General features: G+C 35.4%; 4 protein-coding genes across 7 annotated transcripts in view; 2 read left to right on the top strand and 2 right to left on the bottom strand.

Moving 5' to 3' along the window:
• The window catches only part of LOC118278277 (glycoprotein 3-alpha-L-fucosyltransferase A), a 28,236-nt gene extending 25,483 nt beyond the window's left edge, over window positions 1-2,753 (top strand). Inside the window, exons 8-9 of the mRNA XM_050700291.1 lie at window positions 219-390; window positions 478-2,753. Coding sequence (XP_050556248.1) covers window positions 219-390; window positions 478-663 — 358 coding nt within the window. The 3' untranslated portion in view covers window positions 664-2,753. The remainder of the gene's footprint in view (window positions 1-218; window positions 391-477) is intronic.
• On the bottom strand, window positions 2,746-3,599 carry LOC118278278 (coiled-coil domain-containing protein 115). The gene is made up of 2 exons (XM_035597498.2): window positions 3,405-3,599; window positions 2,746-3,318 (listed from the first exon to the last, which is right to left on the bottom strand). The coding sequence occupies exons 1-2, from the start codon at window positions 3,421-3,423 to the stop codon at window positions 2,846-2,848; spliced, it is 492 nt and encodes a 163-aa protein (XP_035453391.1). The 5' UTR covers window positions 3,424-3,599; the 3' UTR covers window positions 2,746-2,845.
• Window positions 3,600-3,894: 295 nt separating this feature from the next.
• LOC118278276 (scaffold attachment factor B1) lies at window positions 3,895-10,974 on the top strand. Of its 3 annotated transcripts, none has more exons than XM_050700290.1 (18): window positions 3,895-4,137; window positions 4,232-4,654; window positions 5,044-5,074; window positions 5,849-5,987; window positions 6,541-6,575; window positions 6,657-6,802; window positions 6,929-7,046; window positions 7,132-7,262; window positions 7,377-7,499; window positions 7,621-7,674; window positions 8,170-8,330; window positions 8,479-8,592; window positions 8,767-8,890; window positions 9,181-9,310; window positions 9,449-9,536; window positions 9,622-9,737; window positions 9,883-10,050; window positions 10,364-10,974. In XM_050700290.1, the coding sequence occupies exons 1-17, from the start codon at window positions 4,018-4,020 to the stop codon at window positions 10,044-10,046; spliced, it is 2,217 nt and encodes a 738-aa protein (XP_050556247.1). In that variant the 5' UTR covers window positions 3,895-4,017; the 3' UTR covers window positions 10,047-10,050; window positions 10,364-10,974. The 3 variants fall into 3 exon arrangements, with proteins under 3 accessions (XP_050556247.1, XP_050556246.1, XP_035453387.1); XM_050700289.1 differs by having other exon boundaries at window positions 3,896-4,137; window positions 6,660-6,802; window positions 7,621-7,698; XM_035597494.2 differs by having other exon boundaries at window positions 3,897-4,137; window positions 7,621-7,698.
• A 781-nt stretch (window positions 10,975-11,755) lies between these two features.
• On the bottom strand, window positions 11,756-18,571 carry LOC118277830 (uncharacterized). Of its 2 annotated transcripts, XM_035596785.2 has the most exons (8): window positions 18,030-18,524; window positions 16,365-16,535; window positions 16,066-16,236; window positions 15,320-15,475; window positions 14,870-15,034; window positions 14,185-14,624; window positions 13,585-13,675; window positions 11,756-13,475 (listed from the first exon to the last, which is right to left on the bottom strand). In XM_035596785.2, exons 1-8 carry the CDS (start codon window positions 18,306-18,308, stop codon window positions 13,152-13,154), a joined length of 1,797 nt encoding a protein of 598 aa, XP_035452678.2. In that variant the 5' UTR covers window positions 18,309-18,524; the 3' UTR covers window positions 11,756-13,151. The 2 variants fall into 2 exon arrangements, with proteins under 2 accessions (XP_035452678.2, XP_035452679.2); XM_035596786.2 differs by lacking the exon at window positions 15,320-15,475 and having other exon boundaries at window positions 18,030-18,571.
• Between the last annotated feature and the right edge of the window lie 287 nt (window positions 18,572-18,858).

Below are 18,858 nucleotides of genomic sequence, written 5' to 3'. Positions count from 1 at the left end.
CGTCCTGTTGGGGACAATACCAACTATGTACTGCAAAAAGCCATATTGGCTATATGTTCATCTGGTGAAGATTAATGAATTAAGGACTATCTGAGAGGAGACCCTACATAGATTTTTAATCACATTCGTGATTGTAACCTCTCTTGATTGACAAAGAAAAAATAATTATACCTACGTCTAGTTTTGAACTACTGTTTTAATTGACCTTCCTTTCACAGACACAATGTACTGCCTATTGTAATGGGTGCTCGCGCATCTGAGTATGCAGCCTTAGCGCCCCACAACTCATACGTCCACGTGGAAGAGTTCGCTAGCCCTGAAGAACTCGCCGCCTATTTGAGGCGTCTTGACGAGGATGACAATTTATACAATTCCTATTTCAAGTGGAAGGTAAATATTGAGATTTCCATAATAGGTATTTTCTTTTACACAATATAGAAGAAAGATGGAGTTACTATGTTTATGTTTTTTTATCAGGGTACGGGAGAGTTCATAAACACGTACTTCTTCTGCCGCGTATGCGCCATGGTGCATGCGAACGAGCGGCGGCAGCGCAGCGCGCACTACTCGGACGTGCAGGCGTGGTGGCGCGACGGTGCCTGCACCCGCGCGGAGTGGCGCGCCGCCGGCGCCGCGCAGCGCGAGACGCGCGACAACGGCTAGCGACGCGCGCACCGCGCCCGCCACCGCACCGCTCGTACGTCACTGCTGCGAGCCCGCCCCGACCGCGGCCGGGCTAACAACACAGTCGCTGAGCCCGGGCGTTACCGACGCATCATCTAAACTTGTACCCATCGTGTTACGAGTCGAGCCGACATTTGTAATCGCGTCCATATAGCATAGCATACAATATGGTAGTAGTGGTTCTCTTATAAGTCTTAGATTGCCGGTGTTCGGTGTTCGAATTTTCCCCCAAGATATTTTTGTAACATGAACTAGTGAGGCGTGTAGTGACGCGAATGAAATTAGTAAATTAATGAATAATAAATAAATTCAACGTTATTGGCGCCCAACATGGTTCTAGCGTCCTGAGAGTCCTTGTGAACGAGACCTGTCTCTACTGATGACTTGATGAGAATCATAGTAGAATCGCTTTTGCATTTAGTTAAACAATAGCACAAATCATGTGTATCAATATTTTTGAGTGTATAAACATTCCATTGTAGTTTTAATTTATTTACCTATTGTTAAATGTTTTTATTGACTTAATAACGAATTTTATTAGATTTAAGACATGTTTTTATATAATATCATACCAGTTTTGTGATTGTTTATGTAAATTATTTGAATTTTGTAAATATTTTTGAATTATTACTTATGTAGATACTACAAAAGCGACTTTAATATTTCCAGTTTATTTTTAATCGAACCTAAAGCCGACGTCTCGTCATACTGATAGCGATCAGATCAAAGCTGTTAAGATACTTTTATTTTAATATGTTAATTATGAGATTTATGAAGTTATTTAAACACAGTATTTGGGCTAGACTTAAAACATTTTCTTATTGATGTAATGGTGGTACCTTTGTACCATAGATGCCACAGACGCAGTATTATGTCCTAATGACTTACAAGACAGCTCAATTATAAAGTCTAGTCATGATGCCATTGTTTAAGCACAAATACCAAAAATTAACTTAATAATCAATTTCTTCGCACAATTACTGCACAAAAATGAAAAATGCAACAATTAATATTTTATTAATAGCTTTTATATTTTATAATGATCATTTTTGCACTTCTCAAAGAAGTTTTAAAATATTGTCTCTTTGCAATTGTAGTTAAAAGTTACAATTTGTTTTCACATTATAAAGTTGCTAATTGAATTGTGTACATTGCTATTGTTGTGTTGTGTTATGTTAAAATGTTATCTTCAATATTTTAGATAAGAGACCTCTAGGAATGAGATTGCTGCAAATGAATTAGTATTTCATGAAGTAAATAAAATTCTGCAGTACATTTTTAAGAGATGGTGGTATGAAGACTTAAAATGGAACTGGCTGTTAAACAGAGACTGAAAATCTTTAATGATTTATGTTATATTTTATGTTTGGGGAAATCGGTAAATAGGTGAAATAAGTTCCTTGCCATAAACAATAAGTGCATCTGCAATAACTAATTACAGAATATTTAAAACCCAGATATAGGGAGACTACAAACTCTTAATATGGCTAGTTTTGTCCTAATGAAATTAAATGTATTTAAAATATCTGAATGTTAAATGTAAAGATCTCAAATTAAACTCTAATCCCAATCATACATACACCCAGTTTAACAAAAATAAGAATAATATTGTTATGAATTGATATCTCCTTGTGAAAGTTGCATAAGATTGTTTCAGATAAATAAAATATATTTGCTGGGATCACATTAGTTGTATTCTCCAGGTAAAGTTAAACATTCCATTTCTGTTATTTGTGTACATTATCTAGTTAAATATTATATTGACATGAATGCTGTTAGAAAAATCTGTTTAGTAGAACATATTATAAATAATATCTAAAAACAAAGTATGTCACACCAAAAAATATTTAAGTAATGTTATAAATAAATAATTCATCAGTGATATATGGAAGTGCTGTTTCATAATAATTCCAGTGCATAAACAAACTGTTTCACTACAAAAGCATTTCAATACCATATGTTGTGATTAAATCAATAAATTATAAAAATATGCTTATTGCAGTACAATTAAGCCACCAACATGACACCTAGTGTTCATTTCACAAATAAAATAAATAACAATTGAATCATGATTTGTTTTATTTAAAACTCAACAACATAAATAATTACAAGGTGAAAACAAATTTAAATACATAGACAGTGCCTGGGATACTTGAGATGGCTAAGTAAGCTTTTTAGAACCAATATACTGTTTCAACATGTTGATAAGTTTCAAATTGCTCTGCAACTGTAGCTGAACATTCACACACTCTACAACAAAGTGGATAGCATTCTGGAATATACTTTGAGCTTTATGCATGTTCTGTGGAACTAACACACCAAACCAACGGAGAGGATTAACAGTATTCTCTGCATCATTTTCAATAGCTTTCATGAGTTTAACTCCATCTTCTTCAGTTGTTTCACAAATGGTAGAAGCTGAGAAGTCAGGGCTGCTCTCGGTAGGTAGCCGTGCTGTGCTCACAGAGCTCTGCCCCATGATATAACGAGATTTAGCTAGATGAATACTTCCATTCTTTATACTGGTCTCTATATTTAATTCGCAACGCATTTTTTCTTCCATCAAATGCAATTGCTTCAAAACGATTTTATCAAGCAATTCATTCGCGACAGCTTCGGTGGGATCAGCAACATCTATAACACAATTTATATTTAACTAGGATAAACTGTATTATTGGAATTGAGAAACCGTAAACTATTATTGTTTACTACTATTGTACCTTGACGCTCTCCGGCCATGATTTAGGTTCCCTGTATTATACGAATTAAAAAGTAATGTTCTAATTTAATGTTTTCAAATGTGTTTGAGATGTGTTATTAACACACATTAAAAGAAATTTTCGTCAACTATCTCTTCACACTTGATACAAATAATGACAATCACCATGACACTGACAATCTGTCTGACAACAACATTCTTGACAGTCATGTGATTATGTTTTTATAAACCTTCTGTCCGCCCGAGCCGGATAACGATATAATATCGATACCTGGCAGTACAGTCGGATATATACGAAAATCTTTAGAATTGTATTATTTGACTTATTTTATTTCTCGAGTTTAAGAGTTTTCTCGAGTTTGAATTTTATCGGTATTTTTTAATAGATTGATTGTTTATTCAATCAGGAGTTGTTCTATTTATTGTCTATGGTGTATTTTCATTTTAAATAGTCTATGGTCTATTTCAGCAATAAAATACGCGCCGCCATCTTGGACCGCCATCTTAACATTTTTGTCATTCGTGTGTGGGATTATTGGTTTCGTATATTATAGAAAATTTACTTCAAGATAAAGTAGTTATTAATAGTAACATTCTTAAAATAACATCAAGCGATGTCGGACAAAAAGCGCTTGCTAAATGACCTCAGAGTTATAGACTTGCGAGCAGAATTAGAGAAGCGCAACCTAGATAAAAGCGGTGTTCGCGGTGTGCTCATACAGCGTTTGTCGAAGGTAAATATATGACGTGTTTATAGTATAGTATGAAACGTGTATTATTGTAACAGTTATCAACAAAATCCATATTTAAAAACAAAATTCTTTTTAGCATTTAGAAGAGGAAGGGCACGATCCTGCTACTTTCAAATTTGAATTGGCTACTCCAGAGGCGAAAACCCCGGCTAAAAGAACCAGACGATCGGAGAGTACTGTTGAACAGGAGTCTGAAGACACTCCAGCCATGGAGGATATGATCGTGCAAGATGACGCTGGAGAGGAAGAAGAAACAGAGCAAGGAGACGTAAAACCAAACGTTACCAATTCTCATGCTGAAGACACCATGGAGGTCGAGGAACCTGAAAAGTTAAATAGGAAAAGAGAATTAAAGGAAGAACCAGAGGCAACAGAGGCTAAGAAGCCTTGCCTCGACAAAGATACAACAAATGAAGAAGATCACAAATTAGAGAACAACACTGACGCTGAGGACAGCATTAACTTGGATATTGGTGATGATGAACTGCTCAATGAAGAGGTACGTTTCTATTTCTTCAGTGTTACAGTTAAACTGCCGCCAGTCACCTCCAAAATATCCAACGGGTTCATGATGGAGATAGATTAATATGTATTTAAAGTAATCAATAAGCGAAGTGATAATGAATTAGTAAATATACACACATATTTATTTATGTACCATTTATATGTATAAAAATATACTTATAGTATTATAAGTATCTTATTTTTTTAATCATCTCAGTTTGTCTAACATTTCTTCAGAAACTGCTTTTAAACCTAGACTTGCGTTTTAGTAATTATATTAATAGTATAATACTGGAATAACGCCAAACATCTTAAACTAATATTGATGTAATTTGTTGTGCAGGCATGTAACTTTATACTAACCTTGTATTTAATCTCTTTCAGACTGAAAACAACACTAAACCGTCTAAAAAAGGTAAGTTCAGAATTGCATTTAATTCATTTTCTGTAAATAAATGTCTAATTTTTAGATCAATAAATGGTGGATTTAATGTTAAATGATAAAATACTCCACTTGATATTTTAATATTCCTAAATATCAGAAACTATGAAATGACATAATTGAAATGAAGTAATGTGCCAAAAATAGAAAGTTTTAAAGTCTTCAGTATGTGAACTTAATTAGTTATGAACCTGCTTATGTTGCAAAGTTTATTCAAATGCTGAAATTAAAAAAACAATGTTGCCGTTTACAAGAGTGAAAAGTTGCGCACTGCAGAAGAATAAAATATTAAAGGCCAGCGAGCATGGTGCATAGAAACAGCTGCAACACAGAGTACAACCATATACTAAAAGAAAGAGAACAAATGAACTTGTTTGTAATTCAGGAGGAGTACAACTGAAATGAGCCCAGACTGAGGTGACTTTCTTTGCAATGATGTGGTGTTTTGTATAACTTAAGTGGCAGGGAATTTCCAATCACTGCAGCACTCCGGTGTCCTACAGTTATGTATGCTTTACTATGGACATAGTAGCTCATAGCTGCTATGCTGCCCCCATATCCAGATGGTGGTGTTAATGTCCAATCAAGTTTTCAGGTCAGGATATTTTGTATTAACATCAAACAAGCATGAAAAACCTGAAGATACTCAACACTGTCTAGCCGAGATAGAGAAGAGGCAGGGTGGGCCGCTCCCGAGTCTCGGCGAGCGACCTGCGCTGGCTCAGCTGATAACCGCAACTGACGTAGATGAAGCTGCGGAGGAGGAGGAGGAGGACGCGGCCGAGCCATCGAGCGACAAGTCTGCGCCCGCCGACTCTGCAGCGAACGGCGACGACGAGCCTGCCGACGATCAACATCAAGTAAACTCCGAAGCCCCCGCCACTAGGTTGGTGAACGTCGAACGGCCGCCGTGTCGCCGCCCACGCGCATCTATAACTTCGATTATTTCGTCATCCAATACTTTTCTTTCGTTATCACTACAAAGTTTTGCACCAAATATTTGGAATCTGGCTGCCCTGCGGATCTAACCACAACTACCTGCCAACTGTACTCAACGGAATCCGTCGTGCACCGCGACGTGACCAGCTACGAGCTGCAGTCTGCTGCATAAGCTTGGATGCTGTTGCTGACATCGACTTGCAGTCCGCGCGACACTTCGGCGGCGCTGCTGAGCGCTACGCAAGGGGTTTGAGGCGACGCCTGCATCTCTGCTGGAGCTGTCTTCGTTACTGGCCTCGCGGTGGAGTAATGGTGCAAAACTTTGTAGGTGACGAGTGTCACTACGGGAATCTAAAAAAATAATGTCACCAAACTGCACATTAATTTGGGGAACACATGATTAAAATATTTATGTTAAAATTCGAACCTTAATGTATATTGTTACTAATGCATTTTTTTATCATATTATTGGTTATTAATGCTGTAACCTGTTTTTTCAGCAATGAGGATGAGAAGCATGAGAAAGAGATAAAAGGTTGGTACTACTCTAATCCATAGTCATTACTAATAAAAAAATTACTGCAGATGAAAATTAATATTGAATTTATTTTTAAAGAAGAAAAAGACAAAGAAGTAGATGGCGAAAAGAAAGAGAAAAAGGAGGAGAATAAAGAAGGCGGTGCTAGAAACTTGTGGGTCAGTGGCTTGTCCGGCGACACACGTGCTAAGGACCTGAAGCAACTCTGCAGCAAGCACGGGAAGGTAAACAAGCAATGTGTTATCAAAGACAACATGGTTAATGTGCTTTTGTTATACTTTTGGCAAAACATACACAGCCCATACTAGTACCTATTTTATTTTGTTTCTAACACGTTATTTTCGCCCTAGGTGATTGGAGCCAAGGTGGTAACCAATGCTAGGACTCCTGGATCTCGTTGTTATGGCTATGTCACGATGGCAAGTGCTCAAGATGCAGAGAATTGTATTAAAAATTTGCATAGAACAGGTAACTATAGTTCAAAATTGCACTAAAATATCTAAAAGTTTCTAACATCACATGTTATGACTGCTAATCTAATATTTTTTTACAGAATTGCATGGGCGTATGATTTCTGTTGAGAAGGCTAAGTCCGAATCAGAATCGGCCTCACGACGCCAACCATCCGCGCGTTCGGAACGTCGCCCTAGCAAGGAACGTAAAGAAGAAGCTAAAGAAAATGAGGTGGGGCACTTGATCATAATATTTAATTTATAAAAATAATAACAGATTTTCTTGATAAAGACACACTGTGTAAGGGAAAAACAAAGCATTAAAACAAAAATAATTTTGTTTCAGGATAACAAAGAAGGTATCGAAAAGACAGGTGATGTTAAGATGAAGAAGGAGAGTGAAATGTCGGGAGCAGAAAGTACTCGGTCCACATCACGGACACGCGAAAAGTCACATCGTTCTGATAAGGTCAGCTTATTTAAAAATTATTGGTAAAACCATATGAAATTAAGTGTGAGAACAAAGGTTTAGCAGTAAGCTTGTTAACTATTATAATGTGGTTATAAAAATTACTTGCGACAATTCACAGGATCGTGCAAAGCGAAGCACAAGGAGCCGAGAGCGTCGGAGATCGCCTCGGGAGGTTTTGTCATTTTCCAAAATTTGGGTTAGTATGGGGTGGGTTAAATATACACTTCTCATCAAAAACATTGAACCACTTAAATAACTTTAGAATGAATTAAAGCACAAACTGATTTTATAAGTTAGTTCAAGATAACCATTGTGAGGTGGTTTGATGTTTTTATGAGATTTGTATTCTTAGTATGCATGCATGTGTGAATCGTGAATGAATTCGTTTTTGTTTTACTCTGCACATCAATTAAAGTTAAATGTAGTTTCCAACCAGCTGATCTGGAAGTTGTGTAGCTAGTATGATGATGCATGTTAACCAATCAGACTTTGTACAACAGATTTTCAACATTTTAATCAATAAAGTTGAAAATAAAATAATAAAGTTGACATTGACAGTTTGACCTGCAAGTAGTTGTGCAAAATGGCATGTATGAGTTACGAGAATGTTCTGAGTGTTGTAATTGTGTAAGGAATATGAGCTAAGGGTTATAAATGTGTGGTGCAGAAGGAGCGCGACGTGGCACGTGCACGTGAGAGGTCGAGGGCGGCGCGCGAGGAGGAGCGCCGGCGACGCGCGGCCGAGGACGCGCTACGCGAGCGGGAGCGCCGACAGAGGCAGGAGAAACATCGACTCGCACTCGAGAGGGAGAAGCTCAGGGCTGAGAGGTACTACTAACATTACCAATATTACTGTTGCCCCTATATTTTGAAGACTAAAGTACTCTGAACACAAATAGAGGAATTGGAAGTAAAATCAATCATCAATCCAGTGATTTAAAATATAACATTGAATAACAGTTAACTCATTTTGCAGAGAAAAAATTGAACGCGAAAAGAATGAGCTACTTCGTTTGGAACGCGAGCGTCATAGACTGGAACGGGAGAAACTCGAATTGGAAAGACTGGAACTGAAACGTGCTCAACTAAGGTAGGATATTACTGCAGATGTTATTGTTACAGTACTGCTCACTTCAAAATATTCATTTGTGAAACACAGGTCTTAACTTATTTTTGTCGTTAAAATGTACTTTTTGACATCAAAATATAAAAATTATTGTGTTCTAATTGTACTTTACCTTTCTATAACTGTTGACTTCCTCAGACTGGAAGAAGAGCGTCGTAAGCGCGGCTACGAGGGTAGTACATATCGCAAGGCGGGCAGTCCGCCGCCCGAGCCTGCGTACGAGCGTGATACCAGGCACAAGCGACCACCGCCGCCACCCATAGTATGTACCAAAAACTTTTATTATAGCTTGTTCCTTACTGACATTGATTATTATATATGGTAGTTTTTGATACTTTTCAAAGCGTAAATAATTCCTAAAACTTATTTTGGTTTTTAAATCTATTGTTTAGAGCTTTTCATTATAAACCAACATTCAGTTACCTTAGACATAGCATTTAAATGTAGTGATAAAGACTCTACAAACTTCACATAAATGATTAAAATCTAGTGGTTGGGATGACGAGTTTCCTCACGTTTGATATTTTTCACTTACATAATAAATATCACCAGTCGTCCAGCCGAGGACAGTTTGAAGCGCCGCCGCCGCCTCGGTTCGAGATGACCGCGAGCTACGAGAGAGGAGCCGACAAGCGGGATCGCGAACGTGACTACAAGCGGGATTATCCTCGTCATGTTTCATGTGAGTATTATACTTTATTGGTCTGTCTGTAGTACAGTTTCAAATGTATCGAAGTATGTTACTTTTAGGTCTTTATTTTACTGATATGAAGAATGAAATTATATTAGTCTTGTTAATAACAAAACAATATTTTTCCAGCTGGTAACATGAAGTACTCTAGCAATGGCGGTGCCAGTGAAGACTCCCGACAACCAATGCCACCAGGCACAAGACCTAAAGAGCCCAGGTATTGATTTAATCTTGTATAATATTAAACTATTTTGATTTTTAGTCTTTGTTTAGATCTTACTTATCATTCGTTTTATTTCCAGTCGCTCATATGAGTCTCGTGACAACCGTTCGTACCGGCCATCACCGCCCGGTAAACCAGAACCACGCAGCTGGAATGCGTCCAGTCGCTACCCTGATGCCGCACCGCCTTCTAAAGGTAATTTATACATGCATAATAAAGCTGCTACAAAAGTCTACTAATGAACTTTTCATTAAAGTTAACTTACCAATTGTGAAATTCTATTGTATTTTCAAAATTAATAAAACAAAATATGTAACTTTTTTATCATTGATGTTTTTAGGTAGTAACGGTAGTGGTGGAGGCGGCGAAGCTTGGTCGAGCGGCGAGACACGCTATGGCAGTTACGAAGCTCGGTACGCGCCACAGTATCAGCCGCCGCCGCCGGGCGCGCCTTACCCCGACCGCTACGCGCCGCCGCCTCGCGACTACCCGCGCAAATACTAGTCACGTAAGTCCCAACACAATTAACTTGCACTCAAGTAAATTTGTCTATTATATACCCAAGTCCCGGCACGAACGCACCCTCTTGCCCGCCTCGCGCAGAATGTCAGTCATTTCATTTTCTAGAAACCATTTCAGTCTAAAAAGTTGTGTAAATTTGTTCCGTGTGCTAATTCAAAAACCAAACAAACAAATGGCTTAGTGCCAAAAGATGAACATTAACATAACTACAAGTTTTTCTAATCTTAAAATTCTTTTCTACTACTCGTTTAACTACTACTCTAAAATGCTCATCTCATTTCTGTTTTCTTTTTTTACAGGTTTGGACAATTGTTGGCGATTACGGTTCACATGTTAATTTCGTATGTTAGAGTGAATGTTATTATTTTATAATGCAATCTTAGTTCAGAGGGATAGTATCTATCTCTGAATAATTGTACGTGATATTATATTACTTTTGTAATAACTCGCTGCAACAATTTGATTAATACTATTTTGGGGTCACAAGACTTATATTTAGCCCATGATTTCCCCGATTTCTAGGGATGTTATAGGATAATATTTAGCTCATTCCTTAATAGACAAGTTGTGATGACTAACATTAATGATGATATAATTTATTTGGATCCTTTACTTTAAAAGTTAATGTATTATTTCCCATGTATAAGATTGAATAAGTCTTATCTTCAGACTAGCTATTATTAGTGCTTATTATTATTCGTGTGCGCCGCTATCAATTGTTTTATCATGTAATACTTGACCAAAATGATCTAAGGTATAAAAAAATGTACAGTCAACGTAAATACATAATAATATATTACTAAACGTTTGTACAAAGTTACATTGGGTATGATAGGCTAATACGAATACAGTGTACTGTTTTGTGTAAAGTATAGATGATAATGCGATAAGTAAAGAAACATATAAATGAGACTGCAGTTTTATTTTATTGTATTTATTTACCCAATATATAACTCACTGAATTTAATTTTTTCGTCAGATTGAAAAATAAAAACATTTTTCAAACCTATAAAACGTGTTGAACTTACACCCACTGTGTTTTTCTAAATTACTGACTTCGTTAAAAAGTGAGTAGAAAACATTCTTGCTGTAGTCCTTAGCAATTGTTTTCGTTACAAAATCGTTACTAAAGAATAAAGTAATCTTTGTCTCTGAGTGCGGCAGTTAGACCAGTACCAGGGCAGCATACAGCAACAAAGAATATTTAATTTTCTAAGATCAAAAAATAAAGCAACAAGAGTAAAATAAGGTAATTCGTATCGAAACTCAACGCGAGCGTTGTATCACGTCGTTTCTCTGTGAGGCCCAAAGAGTATAATAGGTAAGTATAGGTGAGGCCGTGTTAGTGGTATCACTCTAGTCGAGCCGGCCCATTCGTGGCGAAGCATAGAGTAATCAGTAGACACTGACCCTGTGTAAATCAGCCATTACTCTTTTACTACCTACTACGAATATTTTAGTCAGCGCTGACTTCAGGCCACTGTATTGTACTGACTTCAAATCAGTTTATACAGGGTTCTTTTCGGGTCAGCACTGACTTGCCTCCAATTTGTAGTCAGTTACTGACCCTGTGTAAATTACCCATAATAGAATAATAAGAATATTTTATGACGTATTTTTATACAACTGATTAGTGGAACTTGAACTATTTGGAAGGTCTTTTATAAGGAACCAAGAAATAAGAACGCTGATTAAGTTTACATTTTTTTATTGATTTTCATAAATTACATATGCAGTGATTACAATAATAATCACATATATTACACTGAAGCATTTATTTTGTGTCATTTTGAAACAGTTACGAAATAAAGTTAATACTCGAAAACTAAGGAACAAGATAGGCGGATTTTTGTGGTGAAGCTACAAATACAAAACAAAAGAATATAGTAAATGGATGTTAATTGTACATACAACATTTAATACGTCGCCTAAGGAACAACACCGCTAAAATTAAACACTTATGTAGTACCTACTTTTCTATAAGATGTTACAATTTTTTAGATATATGAAAAGTTTAATTATGTTTAAAAGAAGAAAGAAAAGTTTAAAAAGTATTTTCTTTTTCACTGTAATCAGAAAGTCGTAATTTTTGGTAGCTGCCAATATTTTAGTATGGGTCTTATGGGTGATCAACCACACTAACATATTCAGCCGTCCTAACTTAATTCTTCTTGTCTCACCGACTGATTATCAAATTCTGGAGTCGATATGAGAGAAGTAAGATAAGTTTCTACCAAAACATTTACATCTTTTCTGCTTTTCATCCATTAGCAGTATGTAATACGTATTTATTTAGTAAATTGATTTGAATAATTTGATACTAGTCGCGATAAATGCAGTGTTGATCCTTATGCGTCGCAAAGGGCTGTTTATTGCTGTTGCATAAATAGTAAAAATATGATTGTCGAGTTACTCTGATCGTACTAACTAAATAACAAACGTACCGCCTTATCGCTCGTTATTTAGTACAACTTGAATGATTTATCGTTAAACATTCATTTGAAATAAATCACTTCTAATGAATACTTTGTTGTATTATTAAGAACTTGGTGTAAGTATCCCGTTATTATTCAAGTACAATCTTCAAATCCTAGAGTAACACCGTATTGACGAGGTAAGTGGTCTACACATGCAAGACTAGTTGTTTTAAAATGTAGGACGCTAACTCGGTCCGGGTTCGCGACCGAAATAAGACTTAATTTTTAATATGTTCAAATAATTTGATCTTTGACAGAATTTCATAGAATGGTAAAGTAGGTAGGTGTTTCTCAATAAATTGCAAGCAAACATTTGTCTTTATCTGTCTAACATTATAAAGTCAGAAAAAACATTCTCAATGTAAATTACAATCCTAAAAAAAATTCTAAAACAACATTGTTACATAAAAAAAAGTATGGGATAATTAGTAACTTAAACATTCCATCTTAAAAAATACAATGTGACACCCCCTTTTTAATGACCATGTAATTTAATTACTCGGTATATTCACGCTTTGCGTGTATTGTAACTTAGCAACTAATTAAGGTGTATGTACGCGATACAAAATCATCCACCACCAACTTAAAATATAAAAATGCCATCGCAGCCTCAAACAGCTGCCTGCAGGTAATTTATATTTTCGACAAACATTCCGCTTGGTGTTGGAACTTGTGGGTTTGTTGTAAAATCTGAATGTTTGTCGTAAGTCCATGTATTCACGTCTTTGTGCCGCGGCTCAGAAATACTCACGTTGAGATACTTCAGAGCCTCGACTGCCGCCTGTTGTCCCTGCACTGCGGCAAGACGCAACAAACGTATCGCAGTTTCCTGATCAGCCTTGAGTCCGCCTCGACCTTGTCCGTAGTAAATACCCAGATTGTATAGAGCTTCAGGGTGATCCAGTGATGCGGCCGACTTGTATAGCTCCATTGCCTGAAAAATTAAAAATATTTACGATGACTACAACGGCGACTGAGTATAATCTTCAGTCAGAATTAATATATAAAATGATTATATTTCATTATTTTCTATTATTAATTACCGTTTTTTCATTAGCAGTTACACCTAATCCCTTTTCATAGCACAACCCTAAATTATAAATGGCTGGAGCATGGTTACGTTCAGCTGCAGATCTGTAAAAACAAGACAATGTTTTGTTTCACAATACAATTTTATCAACAATTTGAAGATAATGGTGTTATGAAAATAGAAATGATAACAAATTAATGTACTTTCAAAATGTTCAGATAAAAGTGTATTCAAAGCATGACAGCCAATATTATAATTGTGCATTGCATATCTGCTAGGCACCCCAAGTTGTGGTACATAGCATAACCCGTTGTATGCCGGAACGCAGATCACGCGAGACACAATGTGATTTATATTGTTGTCTTATATACGGCATACAAGGGTTAAATGCGCCACTAATAGCGTTATATATACTCATCATTCCAATTTCATGCTACTTCAGATATTCGAAAAATAAAATCCCTACTAACATGACTTCTGTATGACTCTGGAACCGATCTCGAAATTAAACTCTTATCGAAAATAAACTGGGCATAGAAATGAGTGCGGAAACATTGACTATTCCTAAAATAGAAATACTAGTGATATATTTCATAGACCTTCAAATAATTACCTTAGTAAACTTAATCCATCTTGATAGTGTCCACTCTCAATGGCCGCTAAGCCTAGTCTGTTTTCAATAGAATTCAGCACATCACCCAAGTCATCATCAGATGTTTCAGAGGTGGAGTTACTGAGAGTTCTTGTTACACTTGTTTTCTCAGATACATTCTCTTTGATCGAAACTTTAGACAACTCTTTGAAGTCTTTCTCACTGTCATTAGGCATCAAATATACAGTAGGAGTAAATTCAGAGAACATCTTCCCAATTTTGGAAATGGATTCAACATAAAAGTCATTTTTGTTTACACTAGACAAGAATGGCTGGACAGAATTCACCAAGTTGTTTACAGGGGCGCATGCTTTCTCTTGAAGGTCAAGAATCCTGCAATGTTGCTTCACTTTGAAATGTATAATTTGACTAGTATACCATCCCAAAACTGCTGCACCACTCTGTAAAAGTATATCGTAATTTGTCATAAAATTATGCCTGATAACATCTTTGTCAAAAGAAAATTAGCACTCTTCTAAAAGAGACAGAATATTTGTGCTTGTTTATTTAAGATATTAACATCATTGCAATCTTAGAAGACTGTTGCTTCATTTCTGTTTGATTAACAAATTACATGACTAGAGTTGTGAAGGGTCAGTAAACCGACATTATTAAGTACATAAAAATAGACTGTCCATTTACATACCCATGTTATAGCATCCACCCAGGACTTGTTCAGGTGTTGGAAGCCCCACTTGTTGCTATTAGTGCCTTTGTCATCATTGTATGATTTGCAACATTTGCGAAGTTGAAGCCACTTACTGGAGGCATTTTCTTCATCATTTTCCTTTATTGTTTCCAATTGATTATCCTACAATAATTGATATATGTCAATATAATTAATTTGCTGCTTCTCATTGAATCATGCAACAATATTTCATGCAATATACATACATAATATTGATCCTCAAGCAATCTATATAAAGCATATACATATTAACATAATGTAAAACATGTTAAAATATAGCAGCCATTATCATTTCGAGCATCAAAATGATGTGTGGGTTTGTACACACAGATTAGATAAAAAATAGATTAGAATCCGCATGCAGAGCTGGCTTATCTTCCTATTGGTATAGTATTAAACTAAACAAACCGATGATCTGGGACTCATCCAAGTTTTCTCTGGGTGGTCAATGCTCCATTTCATTTCATTCTCGTTTTGGTATGTTTGACAGCGAAGTGCATGCCACTTACGAGGTGGACCAACATGTTTCCCATCTCTTTCATGAAGTTCTTTCATGCGATCTTCCTACAAATTATTTCAATATGATTTTGATTGGTCCAGTTAAATTGTGAAGATGAAGGGTTATGGTGGAGATGGAACTCAACCATACAAGTTGAGATAAAAATGACAAGTGTGAAATAAATTTAAATAAAAAAGGTATGAAAAGTACTTTGAAGTAAGGTTTAGAGAATTGTTTATGGAATATTATGATAACTGGAGAGATTGAGGACTTTAAGAAGGTAGAATATGGTTTTTCATCTTATATCAGGTAGATTAAAAATGGAAAATGTGCCAACCCCCAGTGAATTAAGACAGAATGAACTAACTTTAGTCATTCAAGAAGATAAGCCAATAAAACTGATACTTAGTGATAAAAAAAAACAATATAATTTGATTAAAATTATTAGGCCATGCACATTGCACACATAGTACAAAAATAACTATGTATTATGTTGGAACAATACAATACTATGTATTTATTTTAAGCATCTTTCATGCTGCAACGAAAACCAAACTAGGATTACATTAGAAAGGCAAAACAAAACTTTGAATTAAAATAGAAATACCAAACAGCAAATACTTCTATTACAAAACTGATTCATTGATAAACATACCCATTTTTTGGGATCCATCCACATTTTCGCAATCCTAGCTCGATGTTCCTTCCATTTCTCGGCATCTGGCCCTTCCCCTTTCTGGAAAGACCTGCAGCGGAATCCACGCCATTTAGACGGAGGCCCTGGCTTCTTCATATTGTTTTCACCTCCCTTTTCGGCACCATGTTCCTGCAAGAAAAAATTACTTTACAATAAGTTATTACAAGGCGCAAGTGTCAGATGTTCAATTCGAAAAGGTTTTAATCTTGATCAACCTTATTAGATCTGTAAGGAATTATGATATAAAAAATAAATACCCATGGCTTGCCTCCCCACGACCATGGCCCATCTCCATGTCCAAAGTTCCACTTGTGGTCATTTGGGCCATTTTCATCTTGGTGGGACTCAAATCTTTTGCGGAGTGCTAGCCACTTGCAGGGTGGGCCTGCATGTATCTCCGGGTTTTCACTTATGTTCACACCATTTTCCTAAAAAATATTTTGATCACTTGATAAATTCTGTACTGAAGTCAGTAGGATTTTTTAAAATTAATGTAATGGGATGAATGAGATAATGTGACAAATTGAAGGGTTAATGAATGGAGAAATTCCTAACTAAAGGAAAAATTAATGAATTGTGTGATAAATGATAATCTATGAAAATGGTGAATCAAAAAGTTCCAAAAAATATCCTAAATGTCCTATCTGTGTAGGTTTCATGAAACCTAAATAACTGTGAAATAACAAAATATGCCTCATTTATTATTATAACTAATTGTAGTCATTTCAAAATTTGAATGATAGTTAAATTCTTCAGTATTTCATAATTTGGCCCAATGTTAGCCAAGTTTGATAACACACAGGAGGTGCACCACATGACCTATTTCATAATAATATGGTGACATTTCAGTTGAATAGTCCCTGTTCATTACTTTTAGGAATAAATAATTATAAAAACAATATATTTCTAATGTTAATATTATTTCCTATGCGGCTATGTGCATCATTATTTTGATAAATAGTAATATGACTGTGTACACAACAATTTACGTTTTCCTTATGTATTTCTAAAAATATGAGGTAAGTATGCTAAGTGTTTACTAAGTCTAAATTTAAATAGGTAGGTAATTAGTGTAACAATAAAAGTATTTTTGCTTAGGGTCCATGGAACTTATAAACAATATTTAAATGGTTATTGTATTCTTTAAATTTCTTTTTATCATTTATATTCAGTTTTCATATTAAAATTAAATAAATTAAATTATATAAATGTAGAGTTCATTTGAAATTAAAACTGACTTTCAGTTGTGCTATTCGACTTTGTAATAGAAGCTCGAAGTTGGAATGTTATTAAAAAAATTAAATACAAAGCAAATAAAATGTTAAAATACCAATTATCTTGTTAAAAGTAGTTTCAATTGGCTTTATTTATTTACATTAACAAGTAGTAACTTCTATGTCTAGTTTAAATGTCTTGTGATATTTGAAACTTTTGGCATAATAACTATCTGTCAAACACAAAGCTAACAAACTTGTTTTTAAGATAAACATTATCAAGGACAATAAAAAATCAATGTTGATAATTGTAGTAACTAGCCAATATGTTGCAAATAAGTTATGATAACAATTTCATTCATATTGCAGCCATATTGTTTCAAGTTTAAAAGAATAACTTATACAAATGTTATTCAGGTTTCAAAGTTCTTAGGAATAGTTTGGCTTTCCAAAACAAGATGACATCACCAATATGGTAGATCTAGCAAATATTTGGAATAGTTTTCTAGACAAACAAGTCTGCTTGTGATTACTGTTCACACATTACTAGTACCTTCTACACAAAGTCAAAAATAAAAACAATACTACTGCTAGACGCAGTCAATAATCATATTTACTTCTTCTTTGAGATAACAGACCAATCTGTTTTAAGATAATAGTGTTATGTCAGTGATAAAAATAAACTTGCCAAATGCATTGAAAACATACCCATGTTATGGCACCCATCCAATTTCTCTCTTGATGTTCGGGACCCCATTCTTGATGGTTCGGCTCATTCTCGTTCTGATAGGATTCAGAACTACGCATTGATAGCCACCAAGGTGGACTGTCATTTTTCTCCTCGCAAAAATTGACAGCACCATTACCGACTACGGTGGAGCTGCATCTATCGAATTGATTGGCACCCCGCTCCAACGTATCCCGAAACCGTCGCGTGACATATTTCCACATATTTTCGAAAAAGATAGATTGATATCGGCACTCCATGAGAACTATTTCACTATAGAAACTCCATTATTGGAATTGAAATGTGAATATATATATTGATTTCACACATATATATGGTAAGAAAATTGCAAGCTTTGAAACTGTTTGTTTTTTGAGGAAATAATAAGGAAAATTATAATTTGCTACAAAACACCACACACTCGGGTGATAACGTAATCCATAGACTAAAAAATATTTCGTAGATTTGTAGAATATTCTACACAGATTAAAAATAAACAAACTCGTTCAAAAATAATTAAGCTGTTTTGGGCATAGGGTAGTTAAGTAAAAGTAAAATTATTTTCTTTCTTACTTTTCAGATTAAAGAAACAAATGATTGTTTGATTTTGATCCAGAATCAAAGTGTTTTCACGTCTTTAATTTCATGTAGGCACGTCCAAACGTGTTTATTATTTTTATTAGTATAAACAACAAGTGAAGGACTAAGGGGCACTTAGTCAGTCAATGGTCGTAGTAGTCTCTCGGCTGATGATGATGATTAGTATAAACATTATAATCTGTGGTTCTACTAGTCAACTCGATTAATCTT

Source organism: Spodoptera frugiperda, chromosome 18 (genome assembly GCF_023101765.2).
Source record: "Spodoptera frugiperda isolate SF20-4 chromosome 18, AGI-APGP_CSIRO_Sfru_2.0, whole genome shotgun sequence".
NCBI lineage: Eukaryota > Metazoa > Arthropoda > Insecta > Lepidoptera > Noctuidae > Spodoptera > Spodoptera frugiperda.
The sequence above is the reverse complement of the archived record's forward strand: the minus strand, read 5'-3'. Positions and strand labels throughout refer to the sequence as shown.

What these genes read in the sequence shown, in the direction of transcription:
- LOC118278276 (XM_035597494.2), top strand. Translation starts at nt 4,018, where the DNA reads ATGTCGGACAAAAAGCGCTTGCTAAATGACCTCAGAGTTATAGACTTG. An exon ending in TCTGCAGCAAGCACGGGAAG is followed by an intron (nt 6,803 to 6,928) that starts GTAAACAAGCAA and finishes TTTTCGCCCTAG; the next exon opens with GTGATTGGAGCCAAGGTGGT. An exon ending in AGTCACATCGTTCTGATAAG is followed by an intron (nt 7,500 to 7,620) that starts GTCAGCTTATTT and finishes GACAATTCACAG; the next exon opens with GATCGTGCAAAGCGAAGCAC.
- LOC118277830 (XM_035596785.2), bottom strand. Translation starts at nt 18,308, where the DNA reads ATGGAGTGCCGATATCAATCTATCTTTTTCGAAAATATGTGGAAATAT. An exon ending in GGATGGATCCCAAAAAATGG is followed by an intron (nt 15,476 to 16,065) that starts GTATGTTTATCA and finishes AATAATTTGTAG; the next exon opens with GAAGATCGCATGAAAGAACT. An exon ending in TAACTGCTAATGAAAAAACG is followed by an intron (nt 13,476 to 13,584) that starts GTAATTAATAAT and finishes TTAATTTTTCAG; the next exon opens with GCAATGGAGCTATACAAGTC.